Below are 19692 nucleotides of genomic sequence, written 5' to 3'. Positions count from 1 at the left end.
GCGGATTTCTGAGTTCAAGGCCAGCCTGGTCTACAGAGTGAGTTCCAGGACAGCCAGGGCTACAGTGAGAAACCCTGCCTTGAAAAACAGACAAAACAAAAAGAGTTAGGAATATTCTCTGGGTGTGTACGGACACCTATGAAACACACCACGTAACACACACACACTTGAGCACACACACGTGTGCACACATGCACGTGAATGCATGAACACTAACACGCAGATACATGTGCTTGTATACACATTCCAATCACACGTACACACATGGACCCACAAGCACACATGCATGCGCACACACATGGATGGGTGTATTTCTGTTCTGGATGCATAGGCAAATTTTATCCGTCAAGGGACTGTGGGGTGTAGAGTGTGAATTCCCCACAGAGTTCTTGGGGGGGGTAAGCTTACACTCTGTGGGGTGAAGCTATCTTACCACAGGCCTGAGCTTGAGGGTTAAGAAAGGATGCTCAGAGCATCTTTTGTGGCCCCGACTCTTTTGGGATTGCTTTCAGAAGCCACAAGGATTGTGAGGCTTAGCCTGGTTTTGTGTCACTTCCTATGGGAGAGAGTGTTTTGGTGCTTGCTTACAGCTGGGTTCAAAGCAGAGAATCCAGCATGGTGACCAGGGCGGGGGCGCATCCCAGACCACTTAGGCTGAAATCCTTGGGGTTAGCCCTGACAGGTAACTTTGGTTGAGATCTCTGCTGACCCCAGTGCATACCTGCTGTTAAAATCATGTGTGGTGGGTGACCCAAGTTCAGTCCCCCTTGATGGAGGGTGGAACCTGACTGTACACAGCCCTGCTCTGACCTCCACATGCACCCCCCAACCCCCAGCCTGAAAATAAAAAATGAGCTGGTGAGGTGACTTGGTGGGTAAAGATGCCTGGTGACTCAGGTTTGTTGAGTCTTACCACCTTATGAAGGGAGAAGGTGAGGTGGCACGTGGCACACATCCCTGTACACACACACACACACACACATCCTCCCTACACACACAGACACATCCCGACACATCCCCCCCCACATCCCCTGTACACACACACACCCTATATACACATCCCCCTACACACACACCCCTACACACACATACCCCTACACACACACCCATCCCCTCTACACAAATACCTTCTATACACACATCCCCCCTACACACATCTCCCTACACACTCACACAACCCCCAGCACACATAACCCTACACACATATACACATCCCCCTTCACACAAACACACACACATCCCACCTATACAGACATCCCCCCTACACACAAACACACACACACATTCCTCTACACACAGTATACACACAGACACACATAGCCCCTCCACACACACACATGCGTGTGCACACACACACACACAGCAGTACTAAGAAATACACGTTTAAGTCATACGATGCACTTTAGTGTCCAGGCTTGTTCCTTGTGTTCATCCTGCTCTCTGTCCATTGGGAACGTCTGATACGTGCACTGGCCAGGCTGGGGCCCATGCCCCAATCAGGAGTTCCAAATCATCTCCCAGAGCTCCGGCTTGGGCTAGGTGAGGCCCCATCTCAGGAAGGATCCCTGGGAAAATACAGTGTGGAGTGGCCCCACAGTAGAATATTATTCAGTTGTAAAAAGGGAATGTTCTTGCCAGATGTGGTGAGCATTTTAGTGTCTGAGGCAGGAGGCAGGAGAAGCCAGGTGGCGGCACCTGCTATTTGTGTATTATTTAGTTTAAATTAGATTCAATCTAATTTCTCTGTTGCCCCGGCCATGCTCAAGCTTGTGTGACTGACTGGATCAGTCCCACAGAACATTACAGTGGCTTCGTAGGCACAGGCAACCTGAAGCCAGGGAGTGGGGGAGATCACTGAGAGTCTGAGGGTGGCAGGAAGCTGGGGGACAGACCAGAAAGGAGCCATCTGAGTGACAGGAGAGACCTAGGACTCCGGGGAGGATGTGAGAGCTGCGGTGGAGATACCCAGCACAGGTGGGCGTGTCCTGGGGACTCAGACCGGCCTTGGTGGAGGGCGTGCCCCCGACTGCGTTCTTTCTGCTGTGAGATGCAGCTACCATTAAACCTACACAGTCTGTCAGGCACCACCTGTGCCACCCCCAGAATTCCTGCTCCTCATAAACCATCTTCCTCTGCCCATCCTGCCCTCTCCTTAGCCTGGCTCACAGGACTCACACAGTGTAGCTTGCCTTTTGTAACTTCCTTATTTTTGTTGTCTTTGTTTGGAGACCAGGTCTCATGTGATCCAGGCTGGCTCTATGTACAGTATGGCCCAGTTCTGATGTTCAGCCCTGTCATGGTTAAAGGGCTAATTGTCCTGCTGTTGGCATGATTCTTTGGAGTAATTATTGTTTTTCTCCTGCTCCGTTTACCATTGATTGAGTCGTTTCCTTGTTGTTGAGTTGCCATTGCTCTTTACATGTTGTGACTACTCTTGTTGAGTTGCTGTTGCTCTTTACATGTGTGACTAAGAGACTGATGGTTTGCTGAGTCTCTCCCTTTCTGTGGGTGGCTTTTTCACACTCTTCGTGGTGCCCTTCATGCAAACGTTTTCCAGCTTGACAGACTTCTCTTTTGTTCTTGTGTTTTCTGTGTTGTGTTTTGGAAACACTGGCCAGGAGGAGTTGCTGCCGTGTTTCCTTGTAAGTTTTCTACCTTCAGATCTAGTAAACTCTTTGCTCTTGTGCATGTTCATTCCAGTAAAATCTGTCCTACCAGGCTGGGCAGGCCAGGGACAGGGCTTCTGAACATCCCTGCCTGTAAGCCCTGGCGTCTGTCCATCCGACCGTCTGTCCTGTACTCCTTACACCGAAGTCCTGGATTTGTGTTAAAGCGTTGCAGGAGATGCAGCAGGGGGCAGTGTGTGAGGTTGGGTAGGGAGCCAGAGTCTCACGCAGTGCCGTGGGTCTGCGAGACCAGGTCCCATCTTCGAAGTGATGGGGTGGAAGTGCGGGTAGGATTTATTTAATGCCACTGGGGTGTGAAAATGAGCCCAGTAGGTGGCAGCAGAAGAGAAGGCTCAGAGCAGCTTTAGGATGTTAAAGAAAGCGAGCCAGGCAGTGGTTTAATCCCAGCACTTGGGAGGCAGAGGCAGGCAGATTTCTGAGTTTGAGGCCAGCCTGGTCTACAGAGTGAGTTCCAGGACAGCTAGGGCTACACAGAGAAACCCTGTCTTGAAAAACAAACAAACAAAAAAGGAAAGCGAGCCAGGGAGAGACAGAGCAAGCGAGGGAGGGAGGAAGGGGTCTAGGAACCAGCAGCCTTGCTCTTCATGATGCGGTGTGCTATTCGCCAGGCACCTGCCCTCTCTGGCCTTCCTGGCTTATGTGCATCGAGTGTGCGGCTTGTAAACCGCGTTCTGGACTCCAGAGTCGGCTGTGATGTTTGTTCTCCAGTTAAGCAGAGAGAGAGGGAAAAATGCAGAATTCAGATTACATGCCTTCGGACTTTTTCCTCTCCCTGCATTTGTATTCAAGGAAAGATGTTCAAACTAGGACCGGACCTTAGGACCATCCTGGGCAAGGACGCGAACAAGACACATCAGTCAGGCACACCTGCCCCCTAGTGGCTGGACTGTGGCACGCAGGCTCAGAGCAAGGCCCTTAACGCTGTTAAAATTGTTCCTTCCCTAGATGGTTGTGGTCAGAGGTTAAGGCCGCACAGTGGTGAAGCTGGGTCACGTGATACCTATGCGCGATGGTGAGGGCCAGCAGACTAGAGGCTCCCACTGAAGCTTTCACTGTGTTTTCTATCTCAGGCGTCTCTGCAGAACCTGGAGCAGAGGGACGGTCGGCAGGACAGCCAGCAGCCGCAACGGCAGGTGTCCCCCGTTGCCTCTGTCCCCAGGCGAAGTCACAGCTTTTGCAAGGACAAGAGGAACAGTCCCCTCGTGGTGAGTGACACCTGCCGGCATCGTCTGCGACCGCTGATTCTGTGGCTATGTGTGGAGGGTTCAGACCCGTGCTGTGTGTGCCGTGCTGTTGGGTTTCTGGCACTAGGTGGCGCTGCAACCCCAGCAGCTGGCTGATGGAGGCGGACCTGTCTTGGGGGCTCACACCAAGATGTCTTTTCAGCAACCTTGAGATTTTTGAGAGTTTATATCCGTGCCCTTGATTTTCTCAGCTGGAAAGCCGGCTGGTGACTCCCGTGTCCATAGCGCTGGTTTGAGGGATGGGAGACAACCAAGAGAAAATGCACCCGTGAGGGACACCAGGCTATCCAAAGCCAGCTCCCCGCTTGGGGGACCTACGGTACACCGTGTTTCTTGGGAAGCCTCTGGCACCAGGAGCCACGCGGTACCCACGAGAGGCCGGACCCAGGCTCCTGTGGTGGTGATTTTGTTGATGCAGTCTGTGAACAGGCTGAGTTCTCTCCTTGTTGGAAAGGTCCCTTGTGGGCGCGACCCAAGCAGTAGCTGTTGACCAGGGTGGCATGGGTTATGACTCACGTGCCCTTCAGCGTCTGTGGTCTGGGGAAAGAGACTTCACTTTCCCGAGTCTTGGTTTTCTCATCTGTAAAATGGGGGTTGTTTGTTCTTAATGTAGGCATCGGGTGACAGGGCCTGGGGTGTTGAGGTTTTGTCTTTTACTGTCTATTGTAATGTTAAGTGCGGGGCCCCCAAGTCTGGAGTCTGCAGGTAGCCCCTGGAACCCTGCCTCTGTTGAGTTAATCTTGATTAGTAAATAAAGATGCTGACAGCCAATAGCTGGGCAGAAGAGACATAGGTGGGGTTGAGGGTTCGAGGGCTTGCAGGAGAGAGAACAGAACAAGGAGGGAGGAGAAAGAAGGAGCTGTCACGGGAGAGAAGAACATACAGGAGGGAGGAGAGCTGCCATGGGCTAGGGGCCGAGTGAACGTGGCTCAGAGTGCGTCCTGGTTGGAGTTGAGAGTGGCCCCGATGGACCATAGTAAATAGTAGGTGATAGCTTGGGGTTATCAATGGGAAGGTAGACTCTAACAGCGTGGAGGATAAGCAGCTGACCAGCTATTGTGCTGCCTAAGACATATCCAAAAATATAAAGGCTGCGTGTGTCTTCCATCTGAGAACATAAATGGTCTAAGGCGGGAAAACTATCCTTTGCCGGGATTAATTAATATTTTTCACTACACCGGGGCATCCACTAGGGGTCTGCTGAGGGGCCTTGGGTGCACAGATCCCCGTGGGGACTCCACAGGTCTATGACGCATGGCCTCCTCTGAAGGTTCCCTTCCTCAGACTTCTTTCATATCCTTGTCTCCAGCTCCTCTCCGGTGGCACCGCATCCCTTATCTGATCAGTGTGAACACGCGCGCGTGCGCGCGTGCGTGTGCGTGTGCGTGTGCGCGTGCGCGTGCGTGTGCGCGCGTGTGTGTGTGTGTGTGTGTGTGTGTGTGTGTGTGCATGCATGCATGCATGCGCATATGCGCGGGAGAGGTTTGAAAGCCTTTTATAGCCCCCCTCCCTCCTCCCAGTTTGCAGGAGGCCTCCCTGGCTGAGGCTCCTCTTCCTCTCTCTGTGTCTTTGAGGACCCTTTTTTCCCCAGGAGCCCTGGGTGACTTCCCTTGGCTCCTCTCTCTGGCTCCCTCCGAGTCCCTCAAGCCCTGCCTGATGCCTGTGGGACCACTCAGCCCTGCAGGACTGGGCTTTCTTCAGTCTCATGCCTGCAGGGTTGGGAAGCAGCCACTAGGGGGCAGCAGTGCCCAGACCACTCCTGGCTCCTCCCACAGCTTGTGATGGACACGCAGTGGCTCTGGGGACTCATTTTCACCTGTGGGACAGAGCAAATGTCTTTTCATTAATGCTTGGCCGAGGAAGCTCCTTCCTGCCGCCTCCACCTCTCCTTTCCCTTTCCCTTTTCCTCTCCTGCTTACCCCCTTCTTGGTATAAATGGGGAAACCAAGGCCCACAGAAAGGACCCAACTTGGTTAGGGTAGCCTTCCAGGAGAGTTTAGGGATTCAGTCACGGCTCTGTGCTTGCCTGAAGTGCTCAGGAAAGTCTGGTGAATGTCTGTTAGTCTGTCTGGTGCATGTTGTCCATTTGTCTGGTGAATGTTGTCTGTTTGTCTGGTAAAGTCTGTCTGTTAGTCTGTCTGGTGAATGTCTTGTCCATTAGTCTGTCTGGTGAATATCTTGTCCATTAGTCTGTCTGGTGAATGTGGTCCATTAATCTGTCTGGTGAATGTCGGCCATTAGTCTGTCCATAACTTCATGCTGTCATTCACTCACCTGGCCTGAAGCACTCTGTCGCCAAGGATAACCTCGCACACTATTTCTCCTGTGTTGAGAGTACAGGTGTGTGCGGCCATGCTCTGTTTATGAGTCCTAGGGCCTGATAGATGCCAGACCAGCCCTCTGCCAGCCGAGCTACATTCTGGCACCCAGTCTCTGTGCTTTGACCCTGCCTCGGGACTTGTTCCGCCCTTACTTGAGAGCCACCCACCTCCCCTGCCATTCAAGCAAACACATTCCATCCTGCTAAAAAGAAAATTAAGATTCAGAGGGGCTCAGCCACCTGCCTTAGGCCACACAGCATTAAGAATAGTTAGACCAGGGGCCCACATGTCTTCATGTCTTGCCTGAGACTTGGGCCCTTCCCAGGACTGTGCTGGGTGGGCTGTCAGTGTGTGCTTGTGTGCCTCTGTGTGTGTGTCTGCAATCCCCTGCCAGCACCCTGCTGCAGCCCCTTCAGGACAGGAGACACCTGGGGCTCAGCTAGGGTTGGCCATGGCTGTTCTGTCTGTCACACTCTAAGCCAGCTGGGGACCCACAGGGCTGATTGATTAGGATATCTGCACGGCCCCACCCAGTACTGCTGGTCATGGGACTGCTCACCGGCTGCCCTACAGGGCAGAGGGAGGCAGGCCACATGCTCTGCCCACACTGTGGGTGCCACCGGCACAGCCAGATGCCTTCTGTTGTTTGCACCTGCGAGCTGTTCTCCTGGGAAAGGAAGATGTCTGCTGTCTCAGGGGTTTTAGCTGAGGCCTGGGACGATGGGAAATAACCTCTCCTGGTCCTGTGGTGCTTCTTCCCTCAGGGGTGGCCACCCTTCTGCTCAGGGTTTATGATCTCCAAGGGGTTATAGAACAAGATGACTCAGTGTGGACCATGACCTTGGGCACAGTTTACCCAGCAGCCCCTCCTGTAACAGTAAAGTCACAAGGCAGCTGTTCTGGGGTTTCCACAGTGCCACAGACTTCTGGAAAGGGATGGGGGGCAGGGAGAGGGATATGGGGGAAGGGGGGACTGGGAAGAGTGATGTGGGGGACTGTTTCTTGTTAGGCCAGCAAGGGCTTCTTTGAGGAAGTGACTCAGGGTGGAGCATGTCAAAGAATCAGAGGCAGGTGACAGGAACAAAGGTCTTGGGACTTATTTCGTTTGCTGGTGATGGTGATGATGACAGTTTTGAGTGAGAGATTATTGGAGCTGAAGTGGACAGGGTGATCCTTGGTAGCAGGATGAGGGTCATGTCTTAGTCAGGGTTTCTATTCCTATATAAAACATCATGACCAAGAAGCAAGTTGGGGAGGAAAGAGTTTATTCAGCTTACACTTCCACATTGCTGTTCATCACCAAAGGAAGTCAGGACTGGAACTCAAGCAGGTCAGGAACCTGGAGGCAGGAGCTGATGCAGAGGCCATGGAGGGGTGCTGCCTACTGGCTTACTTCCTCTGGCTTGCTCAGCTTGCTTTCTTACAGAGCCCAGGACCACCAGCCCAGGGATGGTCCCACCCACAAGGGGCCTTTCCCCCTTGATCACTAATTGAGAAAATGTCTTACAGCAGGATCTCATGGAGGCATTTCCTCAAGGGAGGCTCCTTTCTCTGTGATAATTCCAGTTTGTGTCAAGTTGACACACAAAGCCAGCCAGTACAGGTTGTATCATGGTTTTCTATAGAACTTACTAAATGAATCTTGCTCATATCTATATGAGATCCCATATATGGGATTTATTAGAATGGCTTACAAGCTACAGCCCAGCTTGTCCAACTATGGCTGTCTGCCACCAGGAAGTCCAGGAATCTAGTAGCTGCTCATTCCACGAGGCTGGATGTTGCAGCTGGTCTTTGAGGCCAGCCTGGTCTACAGAGTGAGCTCCAGGACAGCCAGGGCTACACAGAGAAACCCTGTCTCAAAAAACCCAAGGGAAAAAAGTGGGTGTTCTACTTCAAAAGATTTAACTGAGGAAAAGCCCCTCACAGGTGTGCCTAGTCACTTGGGTTTTAGTTAATTCCAGATATAGTCAACTTGGCAACCAAGACTAGTGCTCACAGTGGTTTTGGTAGGGATGTGTTTGTGTGTATGTGTGTGTGTGAAGCTAGAGGTCAGCCTTGACACTTGACCATAACACTTGGTCAGCCTGTGGCCTGGCCCTTTTCTAAGGTATTTTCTCTATCTTAAGGTGCTAGGGAGACCCCAGCTTAGAGATTCTGAACCTGAGGCTCAGATAGGGGAGGTGACCACACAAGGACACACACTGCACAGCAACGCAGCCCGGGTGAGCCCTGGCCTGCAGCAGGGAGGGAAGGGGTCCCAGCCACTGCCACCTGCCCTCAGGAGTCTAGACACACCTGCCCTGCTTGGCAAGCTGCCCTGACAGGGCCTTGAACACTCTGGCACACCTCCCTGGTGGACAGGGACAGGATTGTAGGCCTCTACTGGGAGGAGGTCCAGGCTTGTGGGTATCTTTTAAAGGTTCATGTGACATCACATGACCGACGTGGGCTATCTGCCTAATCAGACAGCCTGGAGCCATTGGTGGGTGTGAGGGAGGAAGGGATTGTGGAGGGATGGTTACCGATTGCTGTCTCACTAGCACACCTAGGAGCTTCCGTGCCAGATTACCTATAACAACCAAGGTGTGGGGAGAATGCCTAAGGTATGGTCTGGCATCAGATAAGACTGGAGGCCTTTATGTGCACACTAGTGCCGTTCCTGAAGAGGCCAGCAGAGGGTGCCAAAGCCTCTTGAGCTGGAGTTGCGTGCAGTTGTGAGCTACCTGGCTCAGGTGCTGGGACCCAAACTCTAATTCTTTGCAAGAGCAGTAAGCACCCCTAATCACTGAACCATCTCTCCAGCGCCTCCCTCTCATTGCCGACCCACGAGGTGCAAGATCCCTTACTGATAATGGTTTAACTCAGCATGTCCAACCTGGAGCTGGCTTACTGTCTCCCCCTCTGCAAATGACTTCTTATGACACCCAGTCCCAGCCTGGCTGCCCCGCAGGTGTGCAGGCAGTGAACCCCATCATGTTTGTGAGGTCTGTGGTGGCCACATGAGGTGTGTTCTGCTCTGATGGAAATGTGCGTTTGGGGGTGTTTCAGTTCAGGGCAGTTCCTGATCCTGCCTCTTGGGGGGCCATGGTTGTTGTACTTCTGAGCTATATAGCATTGCTGTCGATTAGAATTGCATGCGTTGCAAGGTGTGGCTACAGTTGCTGTACTCCCCCTCCCCCACCTGCAGTGTTTGAGTGTCCCCCACCCTTTGATTGCTGATACTCTCATGCCTTTCTTGATGCTCACACACCTTCAAGTACTATTTGGCAGAGGTCTGGTAATGCTCTTTAAAATGTCCTGGAAGATTCCAGTCTGAGACCCTGTTTCTCACCCAGCCTGTGTGGAAAAACAGCTTTCTCCCAAAAGTCAACTCCTGATGATGGGCCATGCCTAAGGACTTTGGAGGCCGTGGGAGATGGTTCTGTAATCCATTAGTGATGTCTGCATGATTCAAGGCAGGCAGAGAACTGGATGTCAAATGTTTGTTACACCTGGTTCAGGAGCAAGTTTTGTGACACACATACACACACACACACACACACACACACACACACACACACACACACACACAGTTCAGTGCACATATGAATGCACATGCCCCAAAGGAATTTGGAGAACTTTGCTTACAGTTCTCTAAATCTCAGAAATATTTGTCTATGTTTTGTCTCCCTCCCTTGTGGGTCTCCTCCAACACAGGGGTAACTAAGCCTTGCAATCTATCAAGGTCTCAAGAGCTACCCAGCCTCCTGATGCCCGTGTCCTGTCCCAGATGGGACATCATCAAGTGTGTAGCAGGAAGAATCTCACAGGCTGCTGGGGACCCACACTAGGATCCTCACGCCTGCACAGCAAGCTCTCTACCCTCTGAGGATTCGCCAGCCCAGGATGATCTTGCACTCACTTGGTAACCGAGGCAGGTCTTCCATCCTCCTGCCTCAGTCTCTTGAGTAGCTAGAAAGACGAGCCTGAGTCACGATACCTGGCTATGACTTTTAAAAATAACTGTATAGTTTGTCTGTTTAAATTTCAACAGCTTTTGTTTGTTGGTTTGTTTGTTTGGAGACAGGGTTTTTCTGTGTAGCCCTGGCTGTCCTGGAGCTTGCTCTGTAGGCCAGGCTGGCCTCGAACTCACAGAGATTTGTCTGCCTCTGCCTGGAGTTAAAGCCTGGTAGGGACCCACCGCTAGGCTAAACTTTGAATGCTCAGAGCTATGAAACCATTACTATAGTGAGGCTTAGAAACTGTTATCACCCCCCCCCGGGGGGTACCTACACCCACCAGTCGCCACGCCCCCACTCCTTCCTCTCATGAGTCTGTTCTCTGGGCACATTCACCTGTACCCCAGAGCCCAGAGAGATGTAGCAGGTCATCAGAGACTTTTGGGCCTGGCTTTCCCCACTTGGAATGCTTCCGGTTTCGTGCATACAAGTGTCATGAACAAGTATTGTTCCTTTTTCATGGCTGAATAATATTCTGCTATATAAACATCCCATTTATTTGTAATTAATAAAAGGGCTCAGGACACTGAGCTGGCATGGATCTCTACACAGAGTCCCTAGGTGGGACAGAGTGCATGGGGGTGTTGGATGTAGTGGATGGGTGGATCTCTGAGGGTAGATCCCCCAACTCACTATTGCTCAGCAGGGATTCCTAATGCCAGGCCTTCCTTGAGATGCCCTCAATTACCTTGGGGTTCCTAACTCTAGCTTTGCAGCCCTGTCCCTCTGGACTGTGCGACTGAAGCTGCCTTGAGGGGGGACAAGCCCAGCCAGGGCAGGAATTCAGTGCCATGCAAGGTCAGAGGACTTGATACCTTCATGCCATGGTGCTGAGGCCTCACAAGGGTCTAGCTGATGGACTGAGGCTTGGAGAAACTGAGGCATGGGGAAGTGAGGTGATTTGGACAAAGCAGAGACTGCGTGGGGGGCATCAGAAGGACTCTGTACCCTGCAGCATCAGGTCTCAGTAGGGTGAGTGCTTTCTGACTGAGTTTTCTGTCCCTGTTCCCCCAGCCTTCTGTGAGATTGACCTTAACCAGAAATGACCACCAGAGGGCAGGGTGGAGGTGCTCTAGCACCAATGCAGTAGATTTTTAACATTCATTTTGTGTGTGTGTGTGTGTGTGTGTGTGTGTGTGTGTGTGTGTATGTGTTGTGAGGTGTCAGTTCTTTATTCCATGTGGGTCCCAAGGATCAAACCCTGGGGGCCCTTAGGCTTTATATCAAGTGTCTTTGCTCATTGAGCCCTGGCTCAGGCCCAAGTTACTACTTGGTTTCTAAAGCCTGTCTTCTTTGTTCTCAGCCTCTGAGGCCTGCTTTTCCATGACCCTGTTGATTCTCTCTGTCCGTGGAGCTTGCTAATGGGCCATCCTGCCGTGTTCCCCCTTGACCCTGGGATGGTTTCTGTTGTTTGTATCCAGCGTCAGGGCCACCCTGGGTTGAGACCCTGCTGTATGACCACCCGTGCCGCATGCTGGCCACATTTATGTTTACAATGATGCCTCTCTACCAGACAGAGGAAGAAATCTGTTTTTATTTCTAAAAGGAATGTGTGCTGGGTAGGGGGTATGGTGCTCTGGTTAGCCCACAGCGAGAGAGCTTCGAGGGCTTGGGAACAATACCGCCGACTTGACAGGTTTTGGAGACACCGTGCCTTTGGCTTGAAGTGTCTGACATCTCAGGCCCATGGGTCCCTGTATACAGTAGGGGGCAGCATCCAGTAGGGCCTCAGGGGAAGTGGTGAGTGGGTGAGCTGTCTGGGTTCACATGCAGATGCCTGGGTTGCAGGAAGTGGGAGGCGTGACGCTGACTCCCCCCCCCCCCCAGCATCCGCTCCCTGGCCCTGCCATGTGGTCTGTGTGTCCTTGGAGGCTGAAATGTAGGTACAGATGGAAGCCTTTGACCGACCTAAGACAGCACAGGAGAGTTAAACCCTTCCGTCCGCCTCCCCCCCCTCCCGCCCCCCGACAGATCTAGCTCACCAGAGTTTCTAACACAAGGTGTTAGACACCCACAGGGTTCCCGAATCTAGTTTTGCAGCAGCCCTGTCCTTTGGGACTGCGCACCAGGAGCTAACAGGATGCCAGGCCCACCCAGGGCAGGAATTCAGTGACATGCAGGGTCACTAATAAAAAGGCACAGAGGTAACCTATGATGCAGGTGACCTTTGGGGACCCTGGCATCAGTCCCTTAGAGGCATCCAGCTTGCTTTAGAGTGAGGGGTCATGTCTGAGCACTGGTTCAGGGCCTGATGGCCAGGAAGGGGCCTACGGAGGAGGAGCCAGAGTTGGCAGGCTAGAAGGGAGGGATGCCCAGTTGTTGCTTGAGGAGCCTGGGACAAGGAACTGTGGCTGGGACAAGGTGGCAAGGCCCTAGCTGGACCTCAGGCATGAGTAGAGCTAGCCAGGTGGAGGCAGAGGTTAACTGAGGCCCTGCGGGTCACTACACACATGTGACTCAAATAACAGGTCTCCTTGTCCAGCACTGGAGGCCAGAGTGGGAAGTGAGTCTCAGTGTGGACAGGACGCCTTGCCTCCGGACAGTGCTTGGGAGAGTCCATTCTGTTGCCCGCCAGCCCCTCGAGGGTGCAGGCTTTCCTTGGCTTGAAGTCATGCTCTCCCTCCATGGTCTGCATGGCTCTCCCATGAATGTGCAGCCTCACCCCCTGCCCCCGTGACTGTACCTTGGGCCATCACAGCAAGGCACTAGAGGGAGGGACTGGTATTTATTCCTGGAGGCTGAAAGCACAAGGTCAAGAAGTTGGAGGTTTCTGTCCCTCCGCAGAGGACCTGTTGTTCCTCACGATGGTGCCTCTGGGTATTCTCAGATGACAAAAGGGTTGAGCTGTCCCTTCAGCCCTTCCGAAGCCTGAGAAGTGGGTCCCTCATGGCTTCACCTTCTGAGGCTGGCCCCACGATCCAGAATGAGCCCACGTCGGGTTCTCTATGCTGTCTGCATGGACTGGCTTCAGACATCGACTGTAGGCGGAAGCATAGTTTTGGGGGTCGTCGGGGTCCGGTGGGGAGAGGCGGATAGGGCCCTGGGGTAGGGCGTTCACATAATACATCTGATAATACATCATAATCTGCCGTTTTCCGTGGGTTCTGTCTACACCGTGGGCTTGCCTGGTCTGAGTTTGGAAGTTTCTTTTTTCTCTTGTCTTCCCCTACCACTACCTTCCATGGTGCCCTTCACTGTCATCGATGCTCCGCCCCCTCCACCGAGGCTCCGCCCCCATGCCTCCTGCTGTCCCGTGAGCTCCCCAGCTGGGTCCTGTTCTCGGTGTCCCTGGCTCCCTGCTGGGCCATCTGTCCTATGTGGCTTTGGGGCTCCTCTCTTTCCTGCCCATGTGGCACCCTGTCATTCCATATCCTGTGTCTCTTTCTGCTTGTCACTCCCGGCCTCGCCTCCCGTCTCTCTTCCCTTCTTCCTGCTGCCCGCTCTGCTTTGCCCGTTGGTCTAGAGGAGCCCACAGCAGCAGGATCTGTCTGCCCGCCCAGCCTCTGGGCAGTCAGTCCTTTAGTCTGCAGTCAGCCCTGAGGCCTTGCTCCTCCGCCCAGTCAGTCAGTCAGTCAGTCTGTTTGTCTGTCTGAGCGCAGGGTACAGGCGTCACCTGCTCTGTCAGTTGTCAGGGCAGGCACAGCCTTGGACTTGTGTCAGTAACTGAGCATGGCCCAGCCCTCCACTGTTCTGTCAGACGGCTGTCAGTCAGAGAGCAGGGCATGCGCTCCAACATGCGGTTGGTCGGTAGTGAGTAGGGCGGGCTTCCAACTGTTGTCAGGGCAGCTCCTCAGTGAATGAGCAGGGCCGCCACTTCCACTGTGTTAACCAGTAAGGGAGTCCAGGCCCAGTTGTCAGGGGGCGGGGCTGGTCTTAGAGGGCGGGGCCCGGACAACACTGCTCTGTCTGTCAGGGAGCGTGGCCTGCCTTAGCCAGAGGGCGGGGCCTGGCCTCTACTGTTCTGTCAGTCAGGGGGCAGGGCCTGCCTTAGCCAGAGGGCGGGGCCCGGCCTCCACTGTTCTGTAAATCAGTCAATGATCAAAATCCAGCCTCTACTGTTCAGTCAGTCATGGGTCGGGGCCGTCCTCCACTTTTTTGTCAGTCATTAAAGGGGCGGGGCCTGGCCTCTACTGTTTCCAGTCAGGGGATGGAGCCTTCCTTAGACAGAGGGCAGGGCCCGGCCTCCACTGTTCTGTCAGTCATTCAGGGAGCTCGGCCTTCAGCTATGATGCCTGTCCCTGAGACTGCCTGACCTGGCTCAGCACTGTAACCACGGCCATGTGATGAGCAGCTAAGGCCCAGACCTGCTGGGTGAGGGGTTCCGAGAGCAGATGAACCTCAGCCCTGCCTCTGAGGGACTTTGAAGATTAATACCCTGCAGTGTCCCTAGCGGTTAAGCCCAGCCACCATGTTCAAGGTGGTTTTCCCTTAGCTGCTGTGCCTCTCCGCCGGGTGGCGAGTGGGGCTAAAGTATGCACCACCAAGGAGCCAGTGTGTCCTTGGGGGCCGGAGCCAGCCTCTGCTTCTGCTCCGTCCTGAATGCGTCTCCTCATATCGCTTTCCTCTCTCAGAACCCGAAGGACCTGGGTCTGCCTGAAAGTTGGGCTGGTCTCTGGAGGGTGGCACTGAGTAGGCGCCTTTGATTTGAATCCTGGCTCCCACTGAATAAGCCTTCACTTTGAGCCACTCTCTCTCTCTCTCTCTGAGCCTCTGTTTCCCTTTCTGTAAAATGGGGGTAACTGAGCTCTTGCCAAGGCTGCTAGTGGGAGGAACACACAGGCCTGAGGCCGGCCCTGTGAGCCTGTGCCCGGCTGTGCCTTCCCTCTCTGTAAGGTCTCCGGGAGGAGGTTTGCTGGGACACATATTCTATTCCTCTCCCGTGTAATCACACTTGTAGGTACGGGCTCATTCTTACCCACACACACAGGCACACATGCGCGCGTATACACGCCCACCCATAGTCATTGGCGTCATGCGTTCATAGTTCATATCCACACACATTCCCATGCCCACCCTCACCTGGCACGTGCACCCCCACTATCACTCTTTATATCCCAACCCCACACTGCCCCCCGCACACCCCCAAACCTGCCCTCTGTGCACCCCCAAACCTGCCCCCTGCACACCCCCCAACCCTGCCCCCTTCCCATCCCCCAACCCTGCCCCCTTCATACCCCTAACCCTGGCCCTCCAACCCTGCCCTCAACTCTGCACCTCCAACCCTGCACCCCCCAACCCTGCCCCCTGCACAATCCCCCAACCCTGCCCCCTGCGCACCCCCTAACCCCGCCCCCTGGACACACCCCCAGCCCTGCCCCCTGCATACACCCCCAACCCTGCCCCCTGCCCACCCCTAACCCAGGTCACAGGTTTCCCTGGGCCACATGGGCGCTGTGGAGGAGGAGCACCCTGACCCCGCCCACTACCCAACCCTTGTCCCGCCCCTCCTGGTCCTGCCCCTCCTGGGCCAGCCCCCCGGGATGCTGACACCAGCTTTGGGGACTTGGCTGCAGTTTCACCCCAGAGGTGGCCGTGGCCGCTCACAGGGCCGTCAGGCCACCTGGCTATGAGCCCTGGCTTCTGAAAGATTCATGCCACCCTGAATTTGACTCTGGGGGCGGTGAGAGGAGTGGGGAGGGAGGAGCCACCTCCTCCAGGGACAAGGTGGAAGCGCAGGCACAGGCGCGTACCCACAGCCTGCTCAGAGATGGACTACTACTACTGCCCCAGCCTGCTGAAACTGCTGCAGTACCTGTGGGTGAGTGTGGCCGCAGGGGTCTGCAGCTTGTCTGAGCAGCCGAGCAGCCGCCTGTGCCTTTCTCTGGACTGACAGTGACTGTTGGAGGGGAGGGAGTTTGAGGGAGGTGGGCAGCTTGGGTGGGAGCATAGGCTAGGAGGGACAGTCTGCAGTCCTGAGCTGGGACTGTTGCCAGCCCAGTGGGTTCGTGGTTCCTTCGGAGAGCACGCTTTCCAGGCAGGGGGTGGGGGTGAGGGGGGGGGGCTGGGCTTCTTCCTGATAGCTTTGATAGCTTTGTTTGCCTTCCCCGCCAAACTTGGCAAAAGTGAACCTAGGACCCATCCCGCCCCCACTCCCGCCCCCACTCCTACGTGGTATACAGCAGAGGAAAGAATCCCCCCAGAACGCTGTGGGAACCTTAGTTGGGCTTCCCGCCTGGAAGGGCTCTGTGGGTACCTCATTTTGACTGAGACAGATCTGTGTGTCCTGGGCTTGTCCCCTCTCTAGCTCACTCCTTCCTCCCTGGTGGGACTAAGGGGACTGACCCAGTAACAGTGACACTTTTCAGGGCTCTGCAGTCTGAAGAAATGAACCAGGGACTCACTATAGTGTTGGGTTTTCTAGAACTAGTGCTACTGAGTTAAAAATTCCCAGAAGGGAAAGTTTGGAAAATTGTTACTTTTTTCCTTTCTTTCTGAATATTTGCAGACACTTGAGATACTTGCCACACAGATTTTCCTGAGCTAAAATGTAGCTTTTGGAAACATTGTCTCTCTTAGCATTGCCCGCCAAAGCCCTCGTGGAATGGCTGGGAAATGGGTGTTTTTTCAGTCCCTGATGCCCTCAGATCACCGGGAAACAAACACCTCCCAGTCATTTATTGATTAACTTTCCTTGTTTGTTTTTTATTTTTTACTTTTTATTATTATTACAAATGTAAGCTACAAATGATACACAGAACACTTGGAATGCACCAGAACCTAAGGAGAGAGAGGAACTAACCGTTGGCTCCTGTTTTTCCTTTCCTTTCCTTTCCTTTCCTTTCCTTTCCTTTCCTTTCCTTTCCTTTCCTTTCCTTTCCTTTCCTTTCCTTTCCTTTCTTTTCTTTTCTTTTCCTGACAGTTTCATTCTATAGCCCACTTTGGCCTGGAACTCTTGGGTATCCCCCTGCCTCAGCCACCCAAACAGTAGAGGTTTGTGCCACATGCCGGGCTTATTTATATTTTGAAGTCTGCAGCCCCTAGTGTCCCAGTGCTCAGCTGTGTTTTGGTGCCAGGGCAGGGATGTGGCCAAGAGACGGTGCTCACCCCCCCATGCGCATGGACAAGTAGCTGTGGTCATGTGTTCATACCCGCCGACAGTGGCGGTGGCAATTTTGAGGTCAAGTTTGACACTCTGAACACAGCATAAACAGGATGCTTTGGGGATTTCCTTAGGGGGCTTTGGATGTGGTTGTATGTTGGCGTGCATGATGGAGCGTGGTGCTGTGGCAGACATGGTCTTATGGGATGTGAAGTCTGTCAGAGTCTGCCAAGATAGCCCTGGGGGATCTAAGCAAGGGTTGGGGGAGGGTGTGCTAGGCAGAAGAACTGGGAGCAAGGAGGTTTGAGCATGCACAGCAAGTTTCACCACAGGAATACAGACAGCCTAGCCTGTCTGAGGTCAGTGAACAGCCTCAGTTCCTTGAACCAGAAGGAAAGCTGGGAGGACAGGTAGTTTAGGTCTTCTGTAGGTGTGGCATGGTAGAACTCTAGTCACTTGGGCCCTACTGCTGGCTCCTGGCTATGGAAATCACCTGCAGTATCTCTGTCCCACCAAGTCACTAGACTCTGGCCAGCACAGGTGGCTGAGACCACGGCTTAGGACCAGCCCTCCACCTACAGAGTTAAGCTGGACACGCCTAACCTGTGTCCTCCGTGGGAAGCCTGGAAATGTGGGAGACCCACGGGCTGCAGCTTAGCTTCCTCATCTGCACAGCGGGCCGTACGACCTCTCACACTTCCCTGTCACAATTCCTCCAGGCCCTCACATCTGCAGCCCAGGGCCACTCGGAGACTGCTAGGGCTTCCTTTTCTCAGTGACCCAGTGTCGGGTTCAGAGCAACTGTCTAGCGGGGGGGCCTCAGCAGGGAGCCAAGGAGGGGAGTGTGCCCTCTGCCTCTCCCCAGATGGTACATGGCTGTTGTCATCCTGTGGGTGCTTGGATGGTTGTCTTCCCATCTCTGCACTCTTTCCCCGGGTCACCACCAACCCCGCTCCGTGGGTGCCTCCGTATAATCTGACTTTAGATTGCACCTATTACTGAGATCATGCAGTGTGAGGCTCTTACCTAATTTGGTGTCTTTTGTGTTCATCCATGATGCTGTGAGTGGCGAAAGGTGTGTAGTGTTCCGTTGTGTGTGCATGCAAGCATGTGCGTGGTGCATCCTGGTGACCTGTCTGTCCACTTAGATTGCTTGGCTGTGACCCCGTGTCTCTCACTTTGATGAGCGAGGAGGCGTGTGTGGTCTCCTGTGAAGCATGGGGGTCATTTCCTTTGTGTGCATGCCCAGAGAGAGGATAGCTGCTCAGCATTTAATGCTCAGCATTGCTGTGTGCACAGAGGAGGCGTCCGGGAACACCGAGGTGCAGCCTTCCGGCAGAGAACTGGAACACAGGGGCTGGCGAGCACTGGCTGCTCCCTCGGAAGCCCCACATGGAGGGAGGCTCACCACCATCTGTAACTCCAGTTCCAAAGGATCCTTCACCATCGTTTGGCCTCCATCCACAACGCAATGCGCGTGTGCATGCGCGCGCGCGCGCGCGCGCGCGCACACACACACACACACACACACACACAAAACAAGTCAGTAGTTAGAAGAACTGGGAAGGGCCTCAGCTGACTTGTCTGGCACACGTGCAGTCAGCCCTGGGTTCCCTCCCCAGCACTGTACAAGCGGTATGTGGCCTGGTGACACGCACCCCTGAGCTCAGCTGGGGAGGACAGGGGGATTAGGAGTTCAAAGTCATCCTCAGATACATAGCAAGTTAGAGGCCAGCCTGAGCTACATGACATAACTCCCTCTATTCCCTCTGCCCCCTTCCATGCAAGCAGGGAATCTATATGAGCTCACTGCTGTGAAACTCCAGACTAGATTCTGAGCTCTGAGGGGCTGAACTTGCCCTCCTGGGGATGCTTGACAGTCTGTCTGGAGATATTTTTGGTTGCCTTAACTGGGAGTGGAGGGTGGGGACTGGTACTTGTGGTATGTTGTGGATAGAGGCCAATAGTGCTGCTCGATGCTGTGCAAGGCAGGGCAGCCTCCTTCCAATCCCTTAGCACCATCAGGACCAGTCATGACCAACACATCAAGGGAGATGCTGGGGGGAGAACTCATCAATGAAGATAGGGGAGGATTGACTCATGGGTAGCTGAGAGGAGGACTCCTGGGAAGCTGAAGGGAGGACTCATGGGAGGACTGCTCCATTCAAAGGCTATGTTTTCCCATGGCATCTCTAGCAGGATCCCAGTCTGCACTTTACTGTTTACTGTTTTAGGTGGGAATCCACAACAGGGCCTCACAATTGCCCGCTGACCAAGTGAGTCCTGGTTGTGAGCTCACAAGCTCTTATGTGTGCTCACCGACATGGGCAGTCACATCTTTAAAGTGCTTGTGTTAGGCCTGGGGGGGGGGGGTGAGCCTATGTCATCCCTGCCTCTCAG

The 19692-nt window shown here is 53.8% G+C and overlaps 1 protein-coding gene across 7 annotated transcripts in view; it reads left to right on the top strand.

The window, feature by feature from the left end:
* The window catches only part of Kiaa1671 (KIAA1671 ortholog), a 130787-nt gene that overhangs the window by 42052 nt on the left and 69043 nt on the right, over positions 1–19692 (top strand). For 6 of the 7 annotated variants that reach the window (XM_021163379.2, XM_029476888.1, XM_029476890.1 and 3 more), the window contains one exon: positions 3758–3892. In XM_021163379.2, coding sequence (XP_021019038.1) covers positions 3758–3892 — 135 coding nt within the window. Of the gene's footprint in view, positions 1–3757; positions 3893–15715; positions 16012–19692 lie in introns of those variants that run through there. The other variant, XM_029476894.1, reaches the window with a different exon arrangement.

The sequence above is a fragment of the Mus caroli genome, chromosome 5 (assembly GCF_900094665.2).
Source record: "Mus caroli chromosome 5, CAROLI_EIJ_v1.1, whole genome shotgun sequence".
NCBI lineage: Eukaryota > Metazoa > Chordata > Mammalia > Rodentia > Muridae > Mus > Mus caroli.
Note: the sequence above shows the minus strand (reverse complement) of the source record. Positions and strands in the feature narration are given on the sequence as shown.